The sequence below is a fragment of the Dipodomys merriami genome, unplaced genomic scaffold, assembly GCF_024711535.1.
Source record: "Dipodomys merriami isolate MVZ:Mamm:240054 unplaced genomic scaffold, mDipMer1.0.p SCAF_30, whole genome shotgun sequence".
NCBI lineage: Eukaryota > Metazoa > Chordata > Mammalia > Rodentia > Heteromyidae > Dipodomys > Dipodomys merriami.
The window spans coordinates 13744971-13756840 of record NW_027204493.1 but is presented as its reverse complement, the minus strand read 5'-3'; the positions used below and the strand labels follow the sequence as shown (position 1 = coordinate 13756840).

The following is an 11870-nucleotide window of genomic DNA, read 5'->3' as shown; positions in this document are numbered from 1 at the left end:
TAAGCTGGCCAGTGGGAAGATAACTTAAGTTGTGCTTTATACTCTATCATAACCTATCCAGAATTGAATACTAAATTGTGAACAATTTGAATTAATTCTTGTGAAATTCAGTATAACATAATAAAATGTATTAATCTGTTTCTTAAGGTAAGTCCAATCAAGGAAGTCCAATCGAGGATAATGACAATATTAAGTGGCTTCAAAGCTTTTATCCTGATCACCATCTAAGGTTCATTTGGGGTTTGGGTTCTGTCTCAGAGTCAGCTCTTGTGAGCAGTTAATCCTTCAGGTGGTTCTAATTACGAACAGCTGTACAGAAGAGCATTCTGGAGCCCAGAACATTCCCTTGTAATTCTCAGAAGATTTGACCTGTCCTTTCTCACTCTTGATTTCATAAGTGATGATTTGTAAACCTCCAGATACAAAAGGAGAGCCAGAGGAGTTCCTAAGCTCTCTGTGCACTCTGCAAGAGTGTAATTCACTGTTTACCCACTCCTGCCCATCTCATCTAGATGAGGTACCACCTAGATGCCAGTGGAGACTTCCAACTTCTAAAGGCATCTGTGTATCCGTTCTCACTCAGATCAGATCACTCCAAGCCTTCTGGGTTTGTTAGCAGTTCTTCTATTCACCAGACCCAGAACCTCACATAAGCATTGATGGATGGGCCTCAACACCTCCTTTTAAGCCAAGCTCAATTTTGCCTCTAGTCACTTTGAGTATCCAAGTTCTTCCTCTTAATCAAATACTTTCCTAAAGTTTGGATTTTAAGCCTCAATGGTATTTTATTTGCATTGCACAATTGAATCCTTAATTGTCTTGCTACAATCCAAATAATACTTGACAATTTGGGGTGAAAAATTACTTTGAGTTCTTAGTATTGGGAAGGCACCATTTTAAGTGCTTTTCAGTCTTGTATATTAACTAACATTTTACAGAGGAGGAAACTGAAGCATAGAGAAGTGAAAAATAACTCCCTAAATTACCTAAACTGCAACAGGTGGAGTGTGGATTTGAACTGTCTTTATAATCTATGATGTTAACCTTGCCAAGTTATTCTGCATCTCTGAAGGAAGCAGAGACAGGATTTTGTGGCTCATTGCATGTCAGAACACCTGTTACATATGACATTGTAAGGATTGTTTCCTCCAATTAGTTGGTGCTGTTAATCTGACACAAGTTTTTATTTTGCCCATTTTATGAGGAATGTGAATAAAAGCTGTTATAAATGCATATAAAACTTCACACCTGTGGTTCTTTCAATAGAAACTCTTCTGGGTGGAAGTCTATTTAAGTAGTATAAGCAGTTGTCCACCTTCCAGGGCCACACTAGTTTTTGGTCATTTGATGTATTGCCTACGCAGCTCTCTTTTCTTTGGGATTGATTTAACTCGCTTAATTTTGAACTACTCAAACACAGTGAACATGATGAATCCTTCTGAGTTACAGATTTATCAAAAACATCTGTCAATTTGCTAAAAACGCACCACAGCCTGAACTGTCCCTTGGGAAAGCAAAACCTTGTTCAACTGTGAACACACTTCTTTCTCAAGGGTCGCATCCAGGAGATGTTGTGAAAACTGGGACAGCACTCAGCACCAACATGCAGATTTAATCAAGTCATTCTTCTTTCTTTTTAGTGAGTTCAGAGGATGCTTTAGACTTTTGGAAATTTTAGCTGATCATTTCTCATACGATACCAAAAATTTTCTTCTTTTCTCTTCCATAATTCATATAAGACTAGGACACAACGTTCTTATTTCATTTCTTGTCAATCTGTGCCAGTTTACTATTACTAGATTACCAAGTTCACAATTTCTTTTGATTCTATTTTGGGTTACACTGCTGAAAGCAAAAAAAAAAAAACCCCAACAATAGTTATCTCATCTTTTTATTACTCTTCAATTTACCTTTTGCCTGGTTTGTTTCATTTCATTAGAATGGTGGATCTGATTTCATTAAATTTAAGGCTTTCTATCCAGCTAGGGATATCATTCATAGTCAATGTTGATATGGGCCAAGTTGGAGATAGATATTAGGTATATTGAAATGATTTCCTTTTGGAATAAGGGAATGGAAATGGGAGGAGGAAAGGAAATACAAAAGCCAAAGTCAAGAGCAGTACCTTGCATGGACAAATGATGATAACTCAGGGTGCCATGAGTTGAAGAGTCTGATCTACTGTCCCTCCATTCTTGGAATACCAAGATAATTGTGTATTGTGAGAAAATCTTGGATATTTGGTAAATAAAGATTTCTTTCTAAACAGATAAGATGCATGATATCAACAATTAGTATTTTCATAAATATTTCTATTGTTCATGGTTTGGATATTGAATATCCAAGACAAAATAAGATAATGGATTCTCCTTTAAAATACTTTAGGCTATCGATTCAAGTTTTAACACAATACTCTTTATTCACATGGAGTCACATGGATCCACGTGGATTTTCTCCAGTCCTGACAACCAATTTATTTTGTGTTATATAACAGTGCAGCCAACATTTGAGCATGTGCCAGGTACTGAAGTAGACTCTGAAACCACATAATCACTGCATTTTTTGTCCTTCAAGGAGCTCAGACAAGTGGGGAGAGAACAAAAACAGCAACAGCATCCAGTACTTACATAATATTTGCTTTGTGCCAGCCACTGTTCTAAGCGCATGACATTATCTTAATAACTCAGTGAGGTAGTATTTATTTCCTCACCTATCATATGGAGTAATAGGTTAACTTAAGAACTTAAGAGGAGTTAAGTTAATATGCCTGAGGTCACAGAACTAGAGGGAGGTAATGCTGAGATTTGAATGTAGACAGACTGGCAAAAACATCCATGTACTTAATCATTATATGTGAACGGGTATTTAAGTGTGGCTTGAAATAGGAAGATCAACTCACAAAGGACAATACTCTTCTTAAATTAAGGCAAGGTAACAAATGTGTCTAATACAATGTGCTCTGTAATTCTGAGAGTTATTGTTCTCAGTGTGTACTTATTTGAGGAGAATTCACATATTTACAATATTATTTCTGCCCATGGACATTGTATCTCTCTATTTAGACTTACATTTCTCTCAACTCTTACAGTTGTGAGAATTATTCTTAGATGGTTTTAAGGTTTCTAAAGTACAATTAGAAAAATCATTTTTAAGCATATTTCCTAACTTAGTTGTTGTGTAAGTTGAAATCAAATGAACTGCATATTGATTTTTTAAGGAGAAAATTTAATGTTAAAACTTGACATGCATATTTGTTTTATACCAGGTCTAATCTGCAGATAGTTGTTTCTTCCCTCCCATTCTTTATTATCTATGTTTCTTTTGATTGTGCTGACTAGTTCCTCCTGTACAATGCAAAATAGAAGCCATGTTGGCTTCTTGTCTTGTTTCTGATTTGAAAGCACATACTTTCCATTTTAAATGTGTCACAACTGAATGTGTTTACTGTAAGCTTTTTATGGATTCCCTTGATCAATCAAAGTTATATCCTATTCTTAGATTGTGAGCCACGAATGATTGTATGGACTAGACTGTATCTCCATAAAATTCATATATTATAACATTGACTCTCACTATTTTAACATAAAACTGTATTTGAAGATAGGACCTTTAAAGAAGTAACTAAGTTAAGATGACTTTTAATATGAATTTTTTTTTGACCAGTCTTGGAACTTGAACTCAGGGCCTGTGCACTGTCCCTGAGCTTTTTTGATCATGACTAGGACTCTACCACTTGAGCCACAGCGCCACTTCCAGCTTTTTCTGTGTATGCTAAGCAAACACTCTACCACATTCCTAGGCCCTAATATGACTTTTAAAAGGAAGAAATCTGGAAAGATACTGTGTGTGTGTGTGTGTGTGTGTGTGTGTGTGTGTGTGTGTGTGTGTGTGTGTGTGTGTGTGTGTGTGTGTTGAGGAAACACCTTGTGGAAACACAATGAAGAGGCTGTCAAAGAGACAGGGAGACCTCAGGAGGAATACAACCTACCACAACTTTGATCTTGATTTTTTTTAATCTCTGGACTGTCGGAAAAGAAATTTCTGTTGGTTAAGAGCAGTGGATATTGAATTTTTTTCTATTGCTCTTTAGTATCCACTGAGATGTTTCTGGTTTTTCTTTCTCAACTTGTTTACCTGGAGATAATTAGTTTTCTCATGTTAACAATACAGAGATTGCTGGGATAAGCACATTTTAGTCACAAGGTACTTCTATTTCTTCCTCCTTTTCCAAATTGCTGTGCCATACATTTTTATCTCTGTGATTGAAACTGAGACATAATTTCTCAATGTCCACTATGAGGTTTAGATATCAAGATTATTATTGTGGTTTGAGATGACCTGACCTACACACCTTCCTTTACTCTGAATGAATTTCAGTTTGGAATATTTTTACTTTTGGGAATATTCAGTAGAGTTGCAAATCTCCTGGGTACAGTGCTTCCATGAGAAAGATTTCCAACTTGTTCCTTCAATGGGAATAAATTCCCTCTTAAGTGCTCTGGTGAGTGGTAGATTTTATCAGTCTGGAAATCATAGTCTTTAGATATCAAATGTTTGCTGGCATTTTTGATAGCTTCTTCCCATGATTACCTCTTCATTTTTATTTGTTTTCTTTAATTGAATATTTGGCCTCAAGACTGATATTTTAATTTCCTTTGTTCAACTTCTTTACATTTCATTTGAGGTGATTTTCCTGGGTTTCTTCCAACTTAAATCAGTTACTCTTTGTCTTTAAGTTTACCATATAGCCTGAAGAACAGCCCTCGGGTCAGTTTAAGCTGAGAGGCAAATTTCCAACCTGGCCTATGTTGGGTCAGATATCTGGTTTCTTAGGGTAAGGGAGAACAGTGTGCTCAGCTACTCAATTTCTTTGTTGCACAAGAGAAGCTGAGTGCCTCTTCCTGAGCTGACAAGGTTTCTAAAGAAGGAATCAGTTTGCTTCTTGCTGACTATCCAGGCCTAGAACAGAGGCTTTAGCTTCTTTTCTCTTCTGTCAATTGTCTATCCACTGCCTATTTTCCAAAATGGTTGACCTCTTATATACTGGCATCTCATCTTTAATTCAGAGAGAGAGAGAGAGAGAGAGAGAGAGAGAGAGAGAGAGAGAGAGAGAGAGAGAGAGAGAGAGAGAGAGAGACCTTTTTCTTTGCTTGGCTTGTGGGTGGGAATGGAGGAGTTGAAATATGTATATTTAATATTTCAATGGAAAACTTCAACTTTTTGAACTCCATATCTTTATTGCCCAATATGGTAGCCATTAGCCACATTTCAGACACTCAATTGCTATATGCAGCTAGTGGCTACCATATTGGGCAGTATAGATATAGAACAGTCCCATGTTACAGAGTTTTATTGAACAATACCACTCAGCACAATCAAGAGATGCTAACCATGTCTACCTAGTGTGAAGTATGCTTCTTTATTACCTGCTATATAGTACTTTTTGTGTGTATCAGTCCTGGGGCTTGACCTAATGTCCTAGGTGTTGTCTCAGATTTTTTACTCAAGACTAGTGCTCTACCAAGCCACAGCTCTATTTCTGGCATTTTGGTGGTTAATTGGAGATGAGAGTCTTACAGACTTTCCTGCCTGAGCAGATCTCAGCCTCTAGAGTAGCAGGGTTACAGGCATCAACCACCAGCATCCAGCTTTTTAGTAGTTATTACCAGTTGATATTCTCCTATCTCTGCCCACTAGAGACTATGCTATTTGTGAGCAGAGATTCTTTTTCTCTATCATTTCTAAGATATAATGGGAGTTAAAAACTTTGTAGAATGAATGAATGCATACTAGCCTACCCAGAGCACCTACAATCTGTCTTGATCAGTTTAAATTACATAGATTGATGCTTTCAAGACTGAATGAGGGAATAAACATTATCCAGAAAAGGCATAATGGCCTCTTTTTTCTTTTCTCAAGTTGTTCACCTCCTCTGCAGCCTGTTTTGAACCAACTACAGATTTGGATTAGTGCTTATTTACATGTTACCCCTGAAAGAAAATGTAATATATATCTATCTATGTATCTGTACACACATATACATACATAGAGTATTATTCAGGCATAAAGAAGAATCAAATTATATCATTTTCAGGAAAATTCATTGAATTGAAGATCATCATGTTTAGTAAAACAAATCAAAGGTCACATGTTTTCTCTCATATGCTGAGATCATATCTAAATTTGGGAGTTATTTCCACTTTTCTGATTTCTTTGCCATTAATAAATTGTGCCTGATAATTTGGATGCCCATGGAGTATTTGCATACCCCATATATGATAATATCAGTGTGGTAGGCCAAATTATGGCATCTAAATACACGTAGGTCCTGAATCCCTGTGAATGTTACTTTATATGGCAAAAGCAGCATTTCAGATGTGATTAAATTACTTGCTGGGGAGATTATCTTAAATTATCTGTGTACTCAGTAGGCCCTAAATGCAATCACAAGCATCTTTATAAAAAGGAGGCAGACTATACTATATAAGAACCGAAAGGAATGTGATCACAGAAGCAAAAAACAGAAGAGATACAGCCACAAGCCAAGGGGTGTTGGCCGCCATCAGAAGCTGGAAGACATAGGAAGGGATTTTCCTTGGGGCCTCCAAAGGGAGCCAGCCCTGAATAGTTTGATTTTATTTGTTTATTAATATTGGATTTTATGCCCAGAGAAGTCTGGACAATTTCCTATATAATTTCACTTGACCATTGTTTTCCATAATTATCAGGGGAAATATCTCTTCTTTCATTACCTTTAGCTTGGCCATCCATAAGAAGGGCTGTCTATTGTGTAATATGTCAGTAACTGCTTGTAGCAAAACTGACAAGAATGATGGTAGACATAATGGGCTTCGTTCTTGAGATTTACAGAGCTTAGAAACATCTGACTAGATGATTACAATCAGTTCTACATCATTTGGCCACAAATTTAGACCCATAAGAAAGTATTCACCAATGTAGGATCATCTATCTCCTAATATAACAGCCATTTATCTATCTATCTATCTATCTATCTATCTATCTATCTATCTATCTATCTATCTATCTATCTACCTATCTATCTATCTGTACTGGGGATTGAAATAAGAGCTTTATACTTGTTAGGCAAGTGCTATCCCATTATAACCTGCTTTTAAATGAGTTTCCAAGCAACAGACCTTAGTTAGGAACTAAAAAATTCCTGTCATTTTCTGAACAGCTAGTTTATGATAGTAACATTCTTTCTCTACCATCATCTTGCCTCTCAGATGACTGGTTTTTATTGTGGAACGGGCAGAGTAAACCTTTGCATGGTAACATTAGAATAGAGTTGTGGACAATTTAATAAGCAAACATTCACTGTAATATTTGCAACACTAATATCTCATAGAGGATTTCTCAGTATATTTGTACAACAGAACTTTACACACCATTAAGCATTTATGGAGAATTTCATGATACAGTGAATTTTATGTGAGTGTTTATGGCACAAAACTATAAAGAAAGTATACTTCCCTAAGTTATAAGATGCCAGATAGACGAACAACAAACAGTACATGCAAATAGACTCTAATATAAATTTTTTTCCTGCATGGCAGATTAAAAGTTTCCTTGGATGGGAAACCAAGTTGCAAAAATAAATGTTTTTGTTTCCTACAAGTGAGATTGGTAGGGGAAAATAATCTTCTAAATTTTACTAGTTATCAGTCTTTGACTGTAAAAGAGTTTTGCAGTTGACACAGTGGGTTATCTTGTAATCCTAGCTATTTTGAAGATAAAGATGGGGGAGAATCACTATTCAAGGCCAACCCAGGCAAAAAGATAGTAAGACTTAAGACTCCTATCTCAACAAAATAAGATAGGTATAGTGGTATATACCTATAATCCTACAAGAGTAGATACCAGTCTGAGGGTGGCCTTGAGCAAATGGGACACCTACCTGAAAAATAGACTAAAAATGATTGAAGTTAAGGTCCTGAGTTCAAATCCCAGCACTGCCAAAAACAAAACAAAAACTCCATAATAATTTCTTCTTGATTTTAACAAGTAACAGTGATGGCTTTGTTTTTCTCATGTCCTGTCTAATAATATAGTGACCTTATGTGTTCCTAATTGCCTTTTTCAGATCTGGAAGAGTCATTCTATTTACTAAAAGTGAGGGCAGATTAATCATGAGCTCATGTCTGGATTCCAGCCTATTATCTAGCTTATAGTACGGATAATTGTATAAATGCATTCTAACTTCTCTACGATCTCTTTGCAAAAGCACACATTCAGCTGTGACTACTCTTCACTCCTCTTCACATAGTTGCAGTGTATCATCTGTCCATAGCAACACAATCAGGCTTATTTCTTTCCTATGGGAATAACACACCACCTTCTCAGAAGATTAAAATCTAATTAGAAAAATATATCCCATCTGGAGTTTAGAGACTTCAGGATTATTTTTTGGGAGGGGAGAGGGAGGAGGGCTTTTCCAAAATGCAAAATAAAAAGTTTAAAATACATTACACAGAATATGAAGTTTTCACAGATGCGAGTCACGATGAATATGCAAATAATGTGGAATCAAGGGAGCATCATGATATGGCTTTTGGAACTTCTCAAGGGATTCTGTTGTCTACCTACTTTAGGCCTATTTACTAATTCCAAAGGCCACAGGAGCCATTATATAGCCTGAAGACCTTCCATTCAGGACTGTCTTTCTTAAGCTTAGCTGTTAAAAGGCAGAGTGATTATCTTCCCCTACATAGGAACCCAGAGGCCTCTTATAGGTCTGACTTGGAAGTCATCAAGATATAACTTATTTCTAAGGAAATAGAGAGAATAGTATCTCTGTTAACTCAAACCCTTTGTCTTATATGCAATGTGATATTGATGGTGAAAAAGAAAGCAAAATAAAACAAGGAAAATAAAATTGGTACTTGGCTAATTATCTTTTTTTTTTTTTGTACTACCAAGTTTGAAAGGTCCTCCATTTTCTCTAGTTTCAATCAAGTATGCTTAAGACTACTTTATTCTAAGTCTATCACTTTCAGAATCTAGGCAAAAATGTCTTCTAAGTTTTTAAGTGTTTGTGTTCATAAAGTGCCAGGAAAATAAAAAATTGGGTCTAAGGTCTTATTGCAGTTAAGACTTGTTATCCTCCGAAGTGAAAAAAACCTCATGAAATTCTTTCAAAAATAGAATTTGTTATTTCAGATACATTTTGTAAACTGGACCCACTAAACCAGGCTGTTTATAGGTCCTTTCACTATTTTCTACCTTCTCTGTCTGTAGGAATTCTCCAAAACAGGTTCAGAACCATTAGAGAGTATATTCCAAATCACAGGGCTCATCAACCCGGAGGGGTCTACTAGAACGCAAGCCTTTTCTGGTTTTGTATATATTTAGAGTAAATTTTATGGTTCTCTAGAGCCAAACTGTTTTGGCAAGCTCCTGTCCACCCATAAGTTTGTATGGAAATTTGTTAGTTGACATAAAAACTAATGTGTCATTAGTGATGAAATAAAAATTCAGCTCTTACAACAATTATACAGCCAGAAAAATTTCAGTTTGGATTTTCACTCTGGTCTTGGTATCTTGTATGCAAGCCCTCATGGCCAGTTCAGGGGAGATCAAGCCCCTCCTCTTCCATTCTCCCCAAATCCCACATTTTAATCACAGGACCCTAATAAGATAGCTACGCCAGGTTAAAAGCAACAGAAATGTGTGTGTGTGTGTGTGTGTAACATGTTCTTCTAAATTCTAATATCCAGAAATACCAATGAACAGGTGGCTTTTTTCTCTACTCTTTTGTTGTTGATATATAACAACTAAAGCAAGAATACTATACCATATCATGGAACCCTTCATAAATGTTTAATGTCTATATAAAGCTCAACTATATAAATCTATGCTAACAAATCCTGAGATATTACTGTTATAAATATTGTAGTGAATGTTTGCTTATAAGATTCACATTTCATTACTCTAAGATTTTTCATTGAACACTTGTTTGTTTTTGGTTGATCCTGGGGCTTGAACTCTGGGCCTGGGCGCTGTCCCTCAGCTCTTCAGCTCAAGGCGAGCGCTCTGCCACTTTGAGCCACAGCGCCACTTCCGGTTTTCAGGTGGTTAGTTGGAAATAAGTGTCTCAAGGACTTTCCTGCCCCTGCTGGCTTTGAACCGCAATCTTCAGATCTCAGCCTCCTGAGTAGCTAGGATTACAGGCGTGAGCCACCGACACCCAGCTGAACACTTAATATTCACTTCTACCTTCTTTTCTCTATCCCCATTCCAAAGGAGGGCGTGATTCTCTTGTCTCATCTTTTCTTGAGAAAGTGTGACATCCTTAGCTTCAGTCTTGAATGTGTGTGTGCAAGGGGAAGAGCCCAGAGTGTTCTTATCCTATTTGCTTACTGTGCAAATCAGCCCTCTCCACCCATCTTCCTGAATTGATAACTGAATTTCTAAGCTCTTTCCGGGAAACGCAGACGTCTCAAGTGCATCTGCTTATAATTTTGTTTTCTAAAGAGAGATCTGGTTACAAATAAGGTGTTGGGTCCCTTCATAAAGTTTCCTAGCCCACTGGACTGGATTTGTGTTGTATGTGATTGGATCCAAAGAAATAATCAGCCTCTCTTTCCCGGAATGGAAAGTTCCTGGGTTCACCGGGAAGCAAGCTTACTCCTCAAGTTGGGGTGGGGGCGTACCAGGAGGGTCCCCGAGTTCCCGCCCTCGGCTGTACGGTCCTGTGGTCGTCTGGCCGGAGCTGCTGGCCTCCGCAGGTTCACGGATGAACCCTGTGGGGTCTTCCTGCCCCCAGAGGGCACAGGTTGGCCTGTGCAGAAAGCAAACAGTGCTCTCTGCCGGCGAGTGCAGCCTGTTTTGGAAAGCACCGAAGGCCGGGAGTAAGTTCTGGAGTCTACCCCGCCTCCCGCGGAAAGGCCCTCTTCCTTACTGGGGTGTGTGTGTGTGGGGTGCGGGGGGTGTGGGGACGGAACTTCGGCGAGGCTCCAGCCCTGGAGCTAGCAGTTGATCTTCATTTCACTTCTCCAACTGGAGGCTGCGCGTGCACGTCGAGGTCGGGCGGCCGCCCAGCCGGCCGATTTTCCGCTTTCCCCACTCCTTCTTCCGCCTGCGCCGCTGCCCCCGCCCCTGCCACTGGCCGGGGCTACAACACAGCTCCCCTTGGCATCTCCCGCGCTTCTCTGCGGCCAGCCTTCAGGGGGCTTGCCTTTTATAGGCGCCTCAGCCAACGAGCGTCCTCCTTTCCGTCGGCCCGCCCACCCGGCCAATCGCCGCGCCCCTGGTGTAATCTTCGGTTCTTCGGCTGCGCTCGGTGATTTTCGCTGTTGCTGGCTTTTTCAAGAGCTGCTCTCGCTCGCAGTCACCGACACCGCTGCTGCTTCTTCTTCTTCTTCTTCTTCTTTTTTTTTTTTTTTCCGGGTTCGGAGCCGTTCCGGATGCTTTAGGCTGCCGGATGTCTGATCTCCGGATAACTGAGGCGTTTCTGTACATGGATTATCTGGTAGGTGCGGGACGGTGTGTGGTGGTGGTGGTGGTGGGGGGGGTCGCTCCTCGGCTCTCTCCGTGCCCGGTGGCTCCCCGCCTCTAGGAGCAGCCTTTTTGCTTTCTTTCTTTGGGATGGGATGCCTGCGGGGTTCTTTCTCCCGCAGCCGGCGGCGAAGCTGCGCCCGCGACTCCCAGTGTGTGTGTGTGGGGGGGGGGGGTTAGGAGGGCGCCGCAGCCGGGGAGGTGAGTGGTGGTGCCGACAGGTAAAGGTGGGGCCGGGGCTGCGGGGCGGCGGGCGGCGGGCGGCGGGGCCGGAGGAGCGGCCCCCGCGGCCGAGCGGCCCCTGCCCGAGGCCGGCTTCCTCGCGGCGCCCGCCCTCCGCACACGACTTTGCC

At 39.7% G+C, this 11870-nt stretch overlaps 1 protein-coding gene across 1 annotated transcript in view; it reads left to right on the top strand.

The window, feature by feature from the left end:
• Positions 1-11286: 11286 nt before the first annotated feature.
• Positions 11287-11870, top strand: part of Arl15 (ARF like GTPase 15) — a 379440-nt gene continuing 378856 nt past the window's right edge. Inside the window, exon 1 of the mRNA XM_070041162.1 lies at positions 11287-11491. Within this exon, the coding sequence (XP_069897263.1) occupies positions 11444-11491 (48 nt within the window). The 5' untranslated portion in view covers positions 11287-11443. The remainder of the gene's footprint in view (positions 11492-11870) is intronic.